This window comes from Vulpes lagopus, chromosome 20, assembly GCF_018345385.1.
Source record: "Vulpes lagopus strain Blue_001 chromosome 20, ASM1834538v1, whole genome shotgun sequence".
In the NCBI taxonomy this organism is placed as follows: domain Eukaryota; kingdom Metazoa; phylum Chordata; class Mammalia; order Carnivora; family Canidae; genus Vulpes; species Vulpes lagopus.
In genome coordinates, this window is record NC_054843.1 from 196145 (window position 1) to 213027 (window position 16883).

Here is a 16883-nt window from a genome sequence, read left to right on the forward strand (position 1 = left end):
GCAGCCCTCCGTGCTCCAACTGCTCGCACCTTAACTATTTTAAAGATGAGACCTCTGACGGCCTGAGATCACGGCGAGCCTGTTACGACCACGTTTCCCTACCCGAGGGTAACGTTACAGTGTTTTAAGGGCGCACACAAGGGCAGTCAGCGGCCGTGCTATCTGCGCTGAGGCCTCCGGGAGGGCGCAGCCGCGCCGGGCTCCCGCCTGCCCCCCGCCTGCCCCGCTCCGCAGGCGCCGCCCTCACCAGCTTCTCTCGCCTCTGCTTCTGCGGCCGACGCCTCCTTCTGGCTCCACAGGGCCGAATTCTCCTCCTTCAGCTCCGCCTGCTGCTGCGCCGCCCGCTGCAGCTGCTGCCTCAGACCCTCCAGCTCCTCGGCCAGGCCGTGCTCGGCCGTCTCCTGCCGGCGCAGCGCCTCCTGCAGGCTGGCCTTCTCCTCCTTGAAGCCTTCGATGATGCCTGAGGAGACGGGGACGGGCCGCTGAGGCCTCACGGAGGAGCAACGGTCGGCCCGACGGTCTCCCAGCCCTCCCAGCCGCAGCGGCACCTGGGAGCTCGGTGCTCACCTGCGTCCCGCTCCCAGACGACAGGCCCGTGCGCCTGGGGGGCGGGGGGGGGCCCGAACACGGGGAGAGGACTCCCTCACACCACGGCCGCCGCCCGGCGCACGAGCGCTGTAACACCAGGGACCGGACGCCTGACGTGCGGGGGTCCCAGGGGTCACAATGTGCCTTCCGGGACACCCACCGCCCGTGACGGGAGGACAGACATTCCCACCTCACCACAGTGGGCAATGTGCTGAGGCGGTCGGCCTGGGATCTGCGCTCCTGATCCCAGGGTTTCCTGGGGAAGGTCACTGGAGCCTCACGTCATCGGCGCTACTTAGTCCCTCGCTTCACTCTTAAAGTTGTGAGTCCTCCCCTTCCCGGGTGCCCCGGGCCTGTGTCCCGGCAGCCAGCGCTCACCCTGCGCCTGGTGTAGCTCCAGCAGCAGCCGCGTCCGGGCCGCGTTCTCCTCCTCCAGGCGCTCCAGCAACTGCTGCTGCTTCCTGACGACCTGCGCCGTCTCCTCGTTCTTACAGCTAAATTCTTTCTCAAAACGAGAATGAATCTGACGCGCTTCTTCCAGCTGTTAACACATTTGGAAACCAGAACCACACGTCAGAATAAAGCTCACGGTAACACCAACGGGGTTAGAATCCCGGCACAACTAGAATTCTGACAAAACCACAAATACTCTGTAAGAAGCAACACCGACGTGCAATACCGTGTCCGTTATTCGCAAATTTGCTTTTTCAACAATTTTCAAGAAAGAAAAATTCTGCACAGCTACGATGCTGCACAGAAAGTTCACACGTGCACGAACGACGGACGCCACACATCTACACAGTGACGCTGCCAAGAGGGCGTGTTTCCAAGGCCACGAGAACCGTTCATCAAGAGCCCCGAGGCCGCGCAGGATGACCACCTGTGCTCCACGGGTGGAGGAGGAGGCAGGGAGGCCGTGGGTGGGAGGGGAGGGAGGGAGGCTCCCTGGGCCGGCCCCCTCGGCGGGCATGGGGCCTGACGCGCCCTTACCCCCTGCAGACCCTCCCTGACTTGGTCTCCACCAGGTGCGGCCTCCCGCGGTGCCCTGTCCTGGCTCAGCCCCAGCCCCGATCTCGCCTCCCTCCCCTGCCCAGGCTGCGGCCCAGGCTAACCTGTGGAGGCAGACGCCTACGGCCAGCTGTGCCGACAGACGCCTGAGCAGCCGGCCTGGGCCTCCCTTGGCCTCCCTCACGCTCAGGCACCTCCAGCTTCCCCAGACTCTGCCTCTGAGGGAATCCACTGGTTTCCCCTTGAAAGCAGCCCCAAGGCTACCTCTTCTCGCACCAAATGGAGAAGACTTATTCAAGGATTCCTGGGATGTAAACAGCAAGGTTTTGGCTAAAAATGCGTATTTTCTAATTGGGTTCAACATGAAAAAGAATCCCTACGCTGCCTGTCATGTATTCATATTTCATGCCTTTCCTAACTGTACAAAACTTTCTAAAAAGTTGAGCATAATCCCCTGTTCTGGTGATAATCTCTGGACATAAACATATTCAATGTGAAGTTAAAAGGGTGCAGGAGGTAGACAAAGGAGAGACGCCGACCACGTGTCATCAACCCCACACTCAGCTCTTCCTTTCCATTTGCAGCAAACCTACTGTCTCCAGAATTTGGGCTCAGAAAAGACTTCTGCTTAGGAAAAACACAGAGGAGCATCACTGGTAGTAACAGAAAATGAGAACAATATGAGAAAGCAGGTGCATACCCAAAATTGACAGTTTCTGCCCCTGAATCCTAAAGGAGAAGACAACAGCAAAAGAAGCCAGATCCACCCAGAAAGTGCCAGTGCCCCTTCTCGCCCTGTAGGCTGCAGCCGAGAACCAGAAACACCGCATGGACAGCGGCCAGCACTGCGCCTGGGAGCGGCACCATCCTCATCCACTAAGCTTACGTGGCCAAACCATGCAACCTAACCACTTAGCGAACCCGTTATCCTCAGAAAAAGGGAAACACTAACAGGAGCCGACATAGGGCCGCGGACGGACGGCACGCGGAGCCGTGTCTCACCTGCCTGGTGGAGTCCAGAGCCAGCTCCAGCAGGCCCTCCACCGCCAGGCCCAGACTCTGGTAAATCCTCCTAATCGGCTGCTCGTATTCCAGTGAACTTTCTGGGCTCATGAAAAAGCTTTCACAGATGTGACTGCTAATTTCAGCCTCTGAAGGCATCTCCACGCATTCAGGCAAAGTTCTGTCCAGCTCCAGCAGGGCTGCCTCAGACCCAGGCCACGTCTCTTCAAGCACTGGTGCTGCAAATGAGCAGACGTAAACCTGCATATACCGCGTGCGCGGCAAGCAAGCTCCCAGGACCAGGCCATCGAAGGACAAGCACACCCGTGTCCCAGAGGCACTGGCCCACCTCCAGCATCGGGAGCTCATCCGGCCTGGCCCCACCCAGCAGGGAAGGAGGGGGACAGCACGGAGCGCTCCGGCCCCGGGGCTCAGACGCAGGGCCGTCCGGGCACTCACCTGCAGACAGGGCCTGGCCGCTGGGCCACGCGCCAGGTGGGTCTTCATCCTCCAGACAGAGCCCCACGCGCTCACTGATCCGGCTCTTCAGCGCGATGGCAACCTTCAGCATCTCTCCAAACAAACTGAGCAGCCTCCGCAGAGCATCTCGGAGAGCTCTCCTGAGCAAAGCACACAGCGGACCGTGAGCTGTCAGCCGTGTCAACCCTGCCTGACTCGGACAAGAGAGGCACAGCCGGGGGGCAGCTCTGCCAACGAGACGCAACCTCTGGGCTGCTACCGTTGACTTTGAGAAGGCGTCTTCTTACTGTGCCCACTCACGGCCTCTCGGACCCCCAGGAGGACAGCAGGGCACCAACGTGGCTGGCCCTCTCTGGCCACAGCATAGTGACCGCACCCAGGACACAGCTGGGGTGAAGGGCTGCAGCCTGTGCGTAAGTGGACCAGCCGACACGGGTCCTCACACCTGGGAGATGCCGGGGCCGAGTCGGTGGGGGACACTGGTACACCCCAGCCATTCACGCGCTCACACCGCCACCAAGGGCCTGGGGCAAGGCCTCCTCCCAACACCAGGACCCCACTGAACAACACGCGGAGAGCTGCCCAGGGGAGAGACAGGAGGACCGGGGTGGGAAAGCAGCACGGGGGCAGACTGCACGCAGCACACCAATCGCTCCCTGCTGCCCAGGCCTCCAGAGGGCAGGCAGGCACAGGACAAAATGTCCTGTGGGGGGAGCGGGCGGAGGCAGGCACGAGGATGACCGCGGCTATGGAGGGTCGGGGAGGGCAGGGGTCACCCTCAAAGGCCAGGAGGGCTGCAGTCCCCTCGATGATCCTCAACCGTGACAAACGCTTGTGGGTGTCAGGAGTCTGCAGCTGCTGCTCACCCACTGGCCCCATCTTGCACACCTGGAATCGTGTGTGGAGCCGGTCGCCCTACAGCCTGAGGGGCGCTCAGGCCCGGGCCCCAGCCTCCAGACACCTATGGACAGGTGCTCTCCTCGAGGCCAGCATTCAAGGGGCTCTGGAAGGAAGGACGTGCTCTCTGCACAGCCAGCTCAGTGGCAGCAAGGCCCGTGGCCCCTCGGCACACACAGGCAGGCGCCCTGGACACAGACAGCCGACCTGACGGCCACCCCAACGGCGACCCCGGCCGTGACCCCGGGGGAAAGGCCCATGGGAGGCTCTGTGAGCTGCAGCAATGCACCAGGTGAGCCAGGCGCTCGGACACAAGCGAGCCCTGCAGCCTCAGCTACACACTAACGGGTCCATCTGCGGCCAACCCACAATGGCAGAAACAAGGCTCCGGGCCAACACGGGAGAAATCTGAATGCTACAGGGCAGGAACTTCTTTTTTGTTTTTAAGATTGTATTTACTCCTGAGACACAGAGAGGCAGAGACACAGACGGAGGGGGAAGCAGGCTCCCTGCGGGGATCCCGACGCGGGACTCGATCCCAGGACCCCGGGGTCACGCCCTGAGCTGAGGCAGACGCTCCACCGCTGAGCCCCCGGGCAGCCTACAGCAGGAACTTCTTAGTGAAACCCAGGCAGCCAGACAAGGGGCAGCCCGACTCGCGCCCCGCGCCAGCTCCTAGGGCGGGCGGTAGAGTGGGCGGAGGCCGGCACAGCCAGCCGGCGAGGAGCCGCGACACTTCCAGCTCCGGCGGGCGGCGGGCTCCGAGGGACCTTCTGATGACAGTGGCCCCGCCCCGGCCCCCCACACTATAAGCCCAACACCCCCCCCCCAGGGAGCCCCCGGGCTGCGCTTCTCCAAGGGGGCGGGAGGTGGGAGCCCTGGGCCGCGGGCAGGTGCAGGGACACTCCGGCCCCCCTGCGCTCTGCAGCCAGGCTCCAGAGAAAACCCGAGACGGAGACCTTGCTCGCAGGGGCGGCCCCGGGCCCCCGGTTGGTCCCATGCTTACAAACAGTGTGTCCTTGTAACTAAGTGGACCGACGCCCCAGAGGTAGTGGGGACTTCGAGCTCCCTACACCTGTTTTACTCACGATTGTGGAGGCTCCTTCACAAAACAGACAAAAGCCTGAGGGGATGCCTATTTTAAAGGGTCTCTTGAGGCTTCTGGATGTTTCTGATGTATTGTTCGCCTCCTAAGGGCCCTGAGGCCCTCCCCCACCTCCTCTTCCCCCTCTCCTGAACCTACCCAAACCTGCCCAGTCTTCGAGGACCTAAGCGCGGGAGGCTTCTGGTGCTCTCTGGACTCCGACCACCTGCGAGCCGCAGCTACGTGTCCTCAAGTACCCAAGGACTCGGTGGGTTTGCGGAAGTAATCACCAGTTCTTCACATTTACGTGTCTGTCCCCAGGCCTGCTGGGGAGGGCCAGACCTTGGATCAAACTGCCCAAAGGAAACACCCCAAGGGGAATTTAGGGAATCAGGCCCTCAACTTCCCTCCGGATGCTAGAACACTGGCAGGAAGTCCCTGAGCAGTTACAGTAGCTTTTCTTATACCTGATAGGAACTAACTTGTGGGGCGCCTGGGTGGCTCAGGTGGTTAACCGTTGGCCTTCAGCTCAAGTCGTCGTCTCGGGGGTCCTGGGTTCCAGCTCCCCCCTCCTTCCCTGCCCAGCGGGGAGCCTGCCTCTCCCTCTGCCCCTCCACGCCTTGTCTCTAATAAATAAAATCTTTTAAAAAACCCAAAACATGCCTATACACAAACGCCCAATAAATCTGTTCACTGACCATTACAATGGACTCCAAATGGTCTTTTTTTTTTTTTTTTCCAAATGGTCTTTTTGCGACCATTCTAGTCTTTTGTCTAGACGCTGATATGGTCTTTTTTTTTTTTACAGGCTGAACCAGGAACTTTCTCTTTTAGTTAACAAGACTAGGACAGAATGGGAAGCTGCCCACATTCCATATTTAATTACTACAGCAAACCAGCTGCTCACATCCTACATGAGTCACCTAAAAAACTGCTAAAATCCTCAACTTTCAAATCTGACAAGTGAAGGCAACAAAACAAATCCAAAAAACTTCCAGCTTCTGCCACTGCAAAGAGCCAGGGCACTGGAGAGGAAAAAGAAGGAACTATTACAAACGTAAGCACTCGAGTCGGCTCAAGCCCTCTAGCCAGACTCCCCTGATGCGGGGCAGGATGCAGGAAAGGTCCTCCTGGCACCGAGGGGCAAAACCAATAAATGTGGAACACCTGACTCCATCAGCAATGCTTTCAAGGAAGGATCTTCATCAAAAGGGGGAAGTGTAAGAATAAATAAAAGAAAACCTCAATTAGAATGAGCCAGGAGGGCAGCGGGGGGGCCCGAGGCCTCCAAGTGCAGACCTTCCAGGAGAGGGACACCGGGTCCAGGTACTACCTGGCCACCCCGCAGGAGGAAGGTTTCCTCTGCCTCTCAACAGCCCAGCCACTGAGAGGCCGAGGCTGGCAGGCCCGGCCGAGCAGAAACCACCCGCCTTCAGCCCCACTGTTCTCCAATGACGTCCTGTACTCGGTGCTCAGTACTCTTCTTGATGTTCAAAGTCTTTTTGAACGAGAAGAGGGACGTGGCTGGGGGTCGCATCCCGCCAGGTACCGCGGTGCGCTCACGCAGGAGAGGGCGCGGGGGCGGCGGGCACAGGGGAGCGAGCGACTGACCTTTCGCGGTCAGACAGGTCAGCATCGGACTTCAGCATCGAGATGAGATTCGTGCCCTCCTGGTTCTCCCTCTCGCGCCTCTGCTGCAGCTGCTCCAGGTCGCGGCGGCGCTCTTCCACCTCGTGACTTAGGGATAAAATCTGTTCCTTCAGCTGTCGAGGAAAAATTGTCATAGCTCTGTTTAAAACAATTCCGGGAGGAATAAACTTCTGTAACAAACACGCGTCATCCCAGGTAACAAAAACATGGCAAAATACGGTGATTGAAGGTGAAGATTACTAACAGCCCCCCATCATCCACCGCCTCCAGACCCAGGATACATGGACATCCCAGGTGCCCAGGTGCCCAGGTGCCCAGGCGCCAGGGTCAGGGGCAAATGCACCAGAGACTATTCTCACAAAACACTCAAAATCTCTTTTATGTTTGGTCAGAGTATTAGTTTCTAGGCAACTGAAGATCACCTACACCTGTCTCCTTGAAAAAAGAGCCAAAGGGGGCGCCCCGGGGCAGTGGGGGGTGGGCTCCATCAGAAGTGCTGCTTGGCTCAGGTCAGGACCTCAGGGTCCTGGGATCAGCCCTGTGTCAGGCCCCCTGCTCAGCGAGGAGTCTGCTGCTCCCTCTGCCTCCTCCCCAGCACATTCTCTCAAATAAAATCTTTTTTAAAAAAAAAATACAGATTCTATAAACCACTGGTTACGTCAGACTAAGATGGCAAATGATGACCAAAAACAAAAGAGAAGAGCAGTGAGCCCAAACGCCGCCAGCACCTGAGCTGGTGCCCAGACTGCTCCAGGCGCGGCGTAGCCCCAGCTGGTGGGGTGTGGACGGACAGCAGACGCCTGCCGGCCTCCCAGCATCGAGCCGAGGGCCAGGCGTTCAGGCCACCACGGTGGCGGAGTCCACCCTCCGAGTGTGTGGGACACACACTTTCTCCTCTGCCCATCCTGCTCCCTCCTGCTGAAGGAAGGGAAGTGGACACAGCACAAGCTGACACCCTGCCAGCCCCCACCCCCACCCGGGTGGGATGCGGGTGGGATGCGGGTGTGATCTTCCTCCAGGAAGCTCCCAACTGTCTGCATGTTGATGCTTTACCAGAGAGAAAAGCAACCTTAACCCGACAATGGCAAGGCGTCCAGGACCTTGTAGGTCGGTCCTCCTTAGACGAAAGTTCTTTTGAATATCTCCCTTCCCCTTACTTACCCCGACTCCGACTCGGCAGTGTATGAAGAGCCAGCCCTCACTTCCCTCGGGCAGCAGCCCTTCCTGCCCACAGGTCCTGTCCTTGTGCTTTAATAAAACCACCATTTGCAAAGACATCTCAAGAATTCCTTCTTGGTCATCAGCTCCAGATCTCCCCCCACAAAACCACCTACGTTCCAAAACTACATCAGTAGGACGCTCTTCCTTACTGCACAGCATTATTTTAACTGAGCACGTACATTTCAAAAGGGCTTATAGAAATATTTACAACAAAAACAATTTCTTTATAGAGTCTGGTGTGCCTAGCGATCATTGATCATTGTCCCTCTCCCTGGGAACACTGCCTGGTCACAGCACACGAGCAGTGAGCGCGGGCTCGCGGCAGGAGCGGGACTTGGGCAGCAGGGAGCAGCCTCCTCCCCGCACCCGCACCCCGCAGCCCCGCAGCAGCACGTTCACTCCTGAGCACCGCCCCCCACTCTTGATGCCCTTCATTCCTCCCCCTTGCACTCAGGAGACCATCAAGCCAGCATCCCCCTATTGTAAAGGTAAATCTGTAACTGCTCAATCCGGAATTTACCATTTCTCTTTACCTGTGCTAATACTTGTAGTAGGACTCTTGAGATACAAAACGGCATAGGATTTGAATGATCTTTAACCCTACTTTCCCATGACCTGGGTTATTTTTAGTATTTTTTTACGGAATGAGTTTTTTAGGAATGCATATAGTGTGTCTTGGCAGAAACACCTGGTAGTTGAAGAAAAATTGAAAAAACACTTTTAGGGGCACCTGGGGGGGGCTCAGTCAGTGAAGCATCTGCCTTGGGCTCAGGTCATGATCTCGGGGACCTGGGACGGAGCCCCGTGTGGGCTCCCTGCTCAGCGGGGAGTCTGCTGCTCCCTCTCCCTCTGCCCTTCCCCCTGTTCATCCTCTCTCTCTGTCAAACAAATAAAATCTTTAAAAATAGAAAAAGAAAAAACACTTAGAAAGGTCCTTTCTTCCTTGTGGAACTGTTTCCCGCCTCAGCACTGGTGCCCCTTGCTCTTCAGCCTGGAGCACGGGAGGGGCTTCTGCTGCCAGAAACAAGCCCCCCCACCCCACCCCACCCCTGCCCCCCAGCAGGTGACTGCCCTCCGCAGACACACACCACCTGAGGCTGGTGGAGGGTAAGCCACACACCCAGGCGCAGTATTTAAAACCAAACTGGCTCTGCTGCTTGGGAGCCACTGGATTGTTAGCAAATTAAGGGAACCTCTCCTGGGCCTCAGTGTCCTGAGGGATCCATTCCGTGAGCAAGACAGAACCCTACAGAAGTAAGAAAGCTCTGGAATGTACCTCACAAAGTGCCTGGCACACAAAGACAAGTCAGCTATGTCTCCAATCTGAGAAGTCCAAATCCGGTGATGGTGCACAAGGATCACAGTGGTTTTTCTCCTCCTTTGTACTGGGAGAGCCTGCCCTCACGACGGAGGCACCCACTTCCAAGGGGGCTCACTCTAGACCAACATCGCCAGCCTCCCTCTCACCCGGCTCCCTTGCTCTACGGATCTTAGTTGATTTCAATAACTCATCTCTGGTCCATTTGTTTTCTTTTGTCTCCACGCTTTATATTCCTGCTCTCAGGGGCGCCTGACTGCCTCAGTTGGTAGAGCACGCGACTCTTAATCGCAGGGTTGTAGGTTCAAGCCCCACGCTGGTTGTAGATTATACTTAAAATCTTTAAAAATAAATAAATAAAATTTAAAAGTAGATATGTAGATAAATAAACAAAATTCTGCTCTTATGTTTTAAATTGTTACAAAGAAAGCCACAGGCCCAAGGTGGTGATGTGGGAACAGAGGCAGAAAGAAATGCAGGTAAATTAAATGTCCTTCTAATCTGCAGCCCATTGACAAGTACTTGAGGCGAGCACAATATATCCTCCAGGAAGCTCCCAACTGTCTGAATCCCAATGTCTTGCTAGAAGGGAAAACAACCTTGGTTTGAAAAGAGCAAGGCCTCCAGTAACCGGAGAGTCTTCTTTAGCCAACTAAGGTCCTGTGGGGACTAAGGTCCTGTGGGAACGTCCTTTACTTCCTCCAACCCCCAAGTATCTAGCCAGTCTCCTCACAAGCCCAGGGAGCCGCTCTTCCTGCCCTCAGGTCCTGTCCCCCACCCCACCCCCTGGCTTTAATAAAACCACCTTTTTGCACCAAGGGCCACAGACCCCAGCAACACCACTACAAAATCAGGTCAGAGTCACTTGCCCCTAGGACAACAGACCAAGAGGTCACAGCAGTTCCAACCTCCCCAGGAGTGAAAACACTTTAAGCTACTCAATCTGGAATTTTCTGGTTGGCAGGGAGGAGGTAACCTGTCCCTCAGGGCCCTCTCCACCCTCCCCCCAGCCCCCCAGGAAGATGAGGGATCTGCCCGAAAAGATCACCCTGCCCTTCCCTCAGGGAAAGATGGGCTTGCTGGAAACCTTCCTGTACAGCTCCTGAGAACATCCCCGTACTTGCTGGATGGGCTGCTCCTGATTCACAGATCACGTCACAAAGCCAATCGGACCTGCAAATTTGCCTGGCTGAGTTTTTTCTCTTAATGAAACTCACCAGTAGTGAGCGCACAAAACCACAGGCCCTCACCCTCAACCCCAGTAAAAGCAGAAGCCCAGGCTCACAATCACACCTGGCTAGGTGTACCCAGCGACAAGGTGTAGCCTCCAGGGCTTTAATAAACTTTTATTTTTTCAAAGTTTCCTGATGGTTATTGCTAAAGAGTATCTTGTAGTCATAATAAGAACCACAAGATGTGGAGAACAAAGGTAAAAGATGTAGAAACAAGTCTCCTTACAACATGCAGCCACTGACAAATCCTTGAGGCAGGCAGTGACCTTCTAGGAATTCAACTGCCTTAAGGTTAATACTCTGTTGGAGGCAAAAAGCAACCCCCAGAAGCCTGTAAGTCTCCTTTAACATATAGAAATCCCTCCAGAGACTTCCTTTATCTCTACCCCCCAAGATGTGTGTTGGCAATCATCCTTCAAACGTCTGGACCATTGATAAACATCTAAAGGGTCTCCTGAAATAATCGTATCTTCACAGCAAAGTCCTGGAAGCCTGGTTTCTAAATTCCTGAGACTTGCTCTATCCCTAATCCTGACTAACTAATCCCTCCCTCCTCGTGACCCCAGGGCAGCTCTTTCTGTTCACAAACCCCATCCCTCTGCTTTAATAAAACCACCTTTTTTGCACCTAAGGCATCTCAAGAATTCTTTCTCAACTGTTTGCTCCCAGACCCCACATCACCCCAATATCACATCACAACCACAACACTGGTTATCGATAGGCTGAAAGGAGACCAGCAGAAAACAATGATAAGGTCAGAAAAAGAAACCAGTACTATTACGATCCTGAAAGGTCTACATTGTAGGACTATCTCAAAAAATAGTATAAGTAGGGGAGCCTGGTCATTTCAGCTGGTAGAGCATCTGCCCCTTGATCTCAAGGTCATGAGTTTAAGCTCCACGTTGTGTGTGTGGAGCCCACACAAAAGAAAAAAAAGAAAAGAAAAAAAAAATAGTATCAATACACACCTCTACTCACAAAGGAAATAACGAACAACTCAACAACAAAACCCAATCCTATTCAAAAACTGTCAAAGGACTTGAACAGACATTTCTTCAAAGACATACAAATGGCCAATTAGCTCATGAAAAGATGGTCAACATCACTGATCATCAGGGAAATGCATATTAAAACCACGATGAGGTATCACCTCACACCCGCTAGGATGGCGATCATAAACAGAAAACGGATAATAAGTGCTGGCAAGGATGTGGAGAAACTGGAACGTTGTGCACGGCTGGCAGGAACATAAGGGGCAGCCGCTGTGAAGGCAGTATGGCAGCTCCTCAAGACATACACAGCATCACCATCTGACCTGGCAATCCTGTTCCTAGATAGGTACACCCCCGAAGTGACAGCAGGGACTGCAGCAGATACTTGTACACGGAGTAACATTATTCGGATTAGTCAAAAGGTGAAAACAACCATCTAAAGGTCCTTCAACAGATAAAGATGAAGAGATAAATACAATGTGGTATCTAAATGTAATAATATTATTCAGCCATAAAAAAACCAAGAAACTTTGATTCACCTTACATGGACAGACCCCACAGACATGATGCTGAGTGGAATAAACCAGACATAAGAGAATAAATGTTGTATGATCCCACTTACAGGAGGGCCCAAAAGTGGTCAAATTCCTAGAGACACAAAGTAGAAGAGTAGGTTCCAGGGCTGGGGGAAAGGGAAATGGGGAGCTAGTGTGTAATGGGGGCAGAGTTTCTACTTGTGATGATGAACAGTTCTAGAAACAGTGGTGATAGTCGCACAACTGTGTGAATGGGGTTAATGCCACTGAACTGTACCCTTAAAAATGATTAAAATGGTAAATTTTGTTATGCATATTTTACCACACACACACAAAGTAATAACAAAGAAAAGACACTTTCCACATACCTGCAGAATTTGGTTATTCTTCTCCTGCAGCTGCAGAAACAAAGATTCTTTCTCTTTTTGGTAAAGGGACTGTGCTTGCGCACACTCAAGTCCATGTATCTCCTTTTCATGCAAAGCAACTTTCTTTTCACTTTCAAATTCACCCTATATAAAAGCACATTAATTAAAAACAACAAAAATGCCATTAAGCTCTAAAAATTAAGTTGTTCCATTTCTCTATTTGCTAATATATAGTTCATTCAACAAATGTTTTGAGTCCATACTGTGCCAAAAGCAGTGATCAAAAGGGACAAAGCCACTACCCACGGTGAACATGTATATCAAATGTGCTTCTCATACAAAACATAACTAAGACAGCTTTCAACCTTTCCAAAAGGTCACATTAAGCAATTACCCATCACCAGAATATCATGACCATCAGAATCCAAGATGCCTAAGTTCCTTTGATTTTAAACATAAACCCTGTTTCTTCCTAAATAATAGTTTTTTTTTCAGAAGGTTCACCTAACAAATTAAAGTATATATATTTTTTAATAATAAATTACTTTTTTTATTGGTGTTCAATTTGCCAACATACAGAACAACACCCAGTGCTCATCCCATCAAGTGCCCCCCTCAGTGCCCGCCACCCAGCCACCCCCACCCCCCGCCCTCCTCCCCTTCCACCACCCCTAGTTCCTTTCCCAGAGTTAGGAGTCTTCATGTTAATGAAGGCAGCCCAGGTGGCTCGGCGGTTTAGCGCCCCCTTCAGTCCAGGCCGTGATCCTGGAGACCCGGGATTGAGTCCCACATGGGGCTCCCCCCTGCTTCTCCCTCTGCCTATGTCTCTGCCTCTCTCTCTCTGTGTCTCTCGTGAATAAATAAATAAAATCTTTTTTTTTAAGTATATTAATGAAATAAGCTTAAAAAAAAAAAAAAAACAGGGGATCCCTGGGTGGCTCAGCAGTTTGGTGCCTGCTTTTGGCCCAGGGAGCAATCCTGGAGTCCCGGGATCAAGTCCTACGTTGTTGGGCTCCCTGCATGGAGCCTGCTTCTCCCTCCTCCTGTGTCTCTGCCTCTCTCTCTCTCTCTCTCTCTCTCTGTGTCTATCATAAATAAATAAATCTTTAAAAAAAATAAAAAATAAAACCAAAAAACACTACAGAGGCAGCACTTCCAAATGGCAGAATAAGGACCTCCAAAAATGTATTCCTCTATAAAAGCACTATGAACACTGACAAAAGCTGTCAAAATCAACTTTTTCAGAGCTCTGGAAACCAAGAAAGATACTTGTAACATTCTAGAGTTTACTAAAAACAAAGTCTGAAAAAAAAGTCTGAGTCTCCATCAAAACGGCAAGCTTTGAGGTATTTAAACTTGCCCTATCCCATCACTCTAATCTCTCATATAACTTTGAAAACAGCAGCCCAGCAGTCATAATGGTTGGGGGGAGGGGGGATGACAAAATAGGTTGGATCTCCCCAAAAGCACAACCCCTCCAACTGTCCTGTTATAACCGACCTGTACTGTAGCTCACTAAAAAGTTCCACTCCCAAAACTGATCTCACATGGTTCCCTGTGTCAACAATCCTATCCCTAGGCCATTTGTCAAAACCAATCAGCAGCAACTGTTTAACATCACAGTAGCCTGCAAGTGATAAACTGGTAACAGTTGGAGCCAAAAGAGGTAGACATAAAATTAAAAGGAAACACTAGAGTTTGGGATGTCAATAGGGAGCTTTGAAAAGCTCCAACATATTTCCAGTCCTAAGTACAGGACTGTGTACCTATCTGGAAAACCTGAGAAAGCTCTAAGAGCTCACTCTTTACTGATCTCACACTAACACAAAGTAAAAGCTAAGGCAGAGTAAACCACCTGCCAGAGCACTGAAAGCATGACCCAACCAGAGCCCCTCAATAAAGAAAGAGATTATAAAATGGAACTAAAGAGAGATTCTGGAGCTGAAAAGTACAATGAATGAAAAATTAATTGAGAGACTCAACGGTAAATGTGAATGGGTAGAAGAATCAGCAAATATGAAGACAGATCAAACAAGATTATTAAAAAAAAAAAACAATCAAACAAGATTATTCAGTCTGGAGAATAAAAACAAAGAATAAATTAAATAGGCTCCTGGATGGCTCAGTTAAATGTCCGACTCTTGATTTCAGCTCAGGTCATGATCTCAAAGATTATCTCTCTCCCTCTGCCCCTCCCCCTGCCCAAGTGCTCTCTAAATAAATAAATAAAATCTTTTTTTAAAAAAAGGAAAGTAAACAGAGCTTCAAAGGCCTGCGGGACACCCTCAAAGACCAACATACCCATAATGGGGGAGAGGAGAAAGGAACAGGGTAGGAAGACTCTTTGAAGATATAATGGCCAAAAACAAAAGGGGGGGGGCCTTGGTGGCTCAGCCGGTTTAGCACCACCTTCCGGCCAGGGCATAACTCCCAGGGCGTGACTCCCAGGTCGTGACCCCCGGGGTCCCGGAGTCGGGACTTGGGCTCCCTGCATGGAGCCTGCTTCTCCCTTTGCCTATGTCTCTGCCTCTCTCTCTCTCTGTCTCTCATGAATAAATAAAATCTTTAAGAAAAAAAAAAAAAAAGATAACGGCCAAAACCCACAACTTTGATGAGAAAATATTAATATATAAACACAAGAAGCCCAATTAGCCCCAGATAGGATAAACTCAAGAGATCCACACCAAGACACATCCCAATTAAACTGTGAAAGACTAAGAAAAAGAAGCTTGAAAGCAGCTATCCTCAACATAAAATTAATGGCTAGCTTACTTTTCAGAAACCATGGAGGCCAAAAAGCAGTAGGGTGGTAAAAATTCAGTGCTGGGGAAAAAAAAAAAAAAAAGCTGAACCAAGAATTCTATGTCCAGGAAACTTTACAAAATGAAGAAGAAATTAAAACATTCCTAGATGAATGAAACCTGAGAGAATTCATTACTAACAGGCCTGCCCTGAAGAGATACTGAAAGGCTAAAGTGAAAGGACACTAGACCTGAATTTGAATCCACGTGAAGAAACGAAGAACGCGGTAAAAGTGACTGAACTAGTAAAGTGAAAGTCAAAATAAACACAGTTTTGGTAATTGTCTTTTTCTTCTACGTGATTTTGAAAAAAATCAATGAGCATAAATTATATGTAAATGTGGTTTGTATAATATTAACACAAAGGACAGAGAAGGGGATGAAGCTACATAGGAGAATAGATTTACAAACTATTAAATTTAAGATGGTATTAATCTGAGCTGTACCGTTATAAAGTGTTCATTATAATCCCCTGGGCAGGAACTAATAACTCAAAAAAATATATAGCAAAATAAATATCAAGGACATTCAAATGAAAAGAAAGCAGTAATGGAAAATTAGAAAAACAAAAGAGATAAATGATACATAAAAACCAAACAGCAAGTACTGATACACACTACAATATCTATAAACGTAGAAAACATTGTGCTAAGTGAAAGGAACCAAAGGCAAATGGGCACATACTGTATGATCCCACATCTATAATGTCCAGAAGAGGCAAACTAACAGAAAGATTAGTGGTTGCCAGGGGCTGGGGGATGGGAAAGGCAGCTAACAGGGTGGGGGTTTCTTTTTGTGGTGATGTAAGTGTTCTGGAAGTAGACAGGAGTTAGAGTTGCACAACTTGGTGAATATACTAAAACCACTGAAATGCATACTTAAAAAGAATAATTTTTATGATATGCCTTAATATATCTTAAACTATATCTTATATATAAATATCTAATATTCAGTATAAAAATATCTAAAATATATCTTAATAAAGTTGTTTAAAAAAAAAAAAAAAACAGGGATCCCTGGGTGGCGCAGCGGTTTGGTGCTTGTCTTTGCCCCAGGGCGCGATCCTGGAGACCCGGGATCGAATCCCACATCAGGCTCCCGGTGCATGGAGCCTGCTTCTCCCTCTGCCTATGTCTCTGCCTCTCTCTCTCTCTATCATAAATAAATAAAAATTTAAAAAAATTAAAAAAAAAAAAATAAAGCTACGTTAAAAATCATCATAAGATGGGGATCCCTGGGTGGCTCAGTGGTTTAGCACTGCCTTCAGCCCAGGGCGTGACCTGGAGTCCCAGGATCGAGTCCCACCTTGGGCTCCCTGCATGGAGCCTGCTCTTCCTCTGCCTGTGTCTCTGCCTCTCTCCCTCTCTGCGTGTCTGTCATGAATAAATAAATAAAATCTTAGGGGATCCCTGGGTGGCGCAGCGGTTTGGTGCCTGCCTTTGGCCCAGGGCGCGATCCTGGAGACCCGGGATCGAATCCCACGTCCGGCTCCCGCTGCATGGAGCCTGCTTCTCCCTCTGCCTGTGTCTCTGCCTCTCTCCCTCTCTGCGTGTCTGTCATGAATAAATAAATAAAATCTTAAAAAAAAAAAAAATCATAGAGAGGGTGTGGAATGTTCACTCATCCTGCACATTCTTCCATGAAAACAGACTACTTAAAGCAAGAAAAACCTTGATGTAGCTGCTGCTGAGTCATCAGAGCAAGGC

The 16883-nt window shown here is 51.0% G+C and overlaps 1 protein-coding gene across 8 annotated transcripts in view; it reads right to left on the reverse strand.

The window, feature by feature from the left end:
- Positions 1-16883, reverse strand: part of PCNT (pericentrin) — a 103768-nt gene that overhangs the window by 45318 nt on the left and 41567 nt on the right. For all 8 annotated transcript variants that reach the window (XM_041734822.1, XM_041734820.1, XM_041734819.1 and 5 more), the window contains 6 exons: positions 12377-12520; positions 6671-6822; positions 3058-3218; positions 2599-2837; positions 967-1129; positions 248-460 (listed from right to left, as the gene is read on the reverse strand). In XM_041734822.1, the coding sequence (XP_041590756.1) occupies positions 248-460; positions 967-1129; positions 2599-2837; positions 3058-3218; positions 6671-6822; positions 12377-12520 (1072 nt within the window). The remainder of the gene's footprint in view (positions 1-247; positions 461-966; positions 1130-2598; positions 2838-3057; positions 3219-6670; positions 6823-12376; positions 12521-16883) is intronic.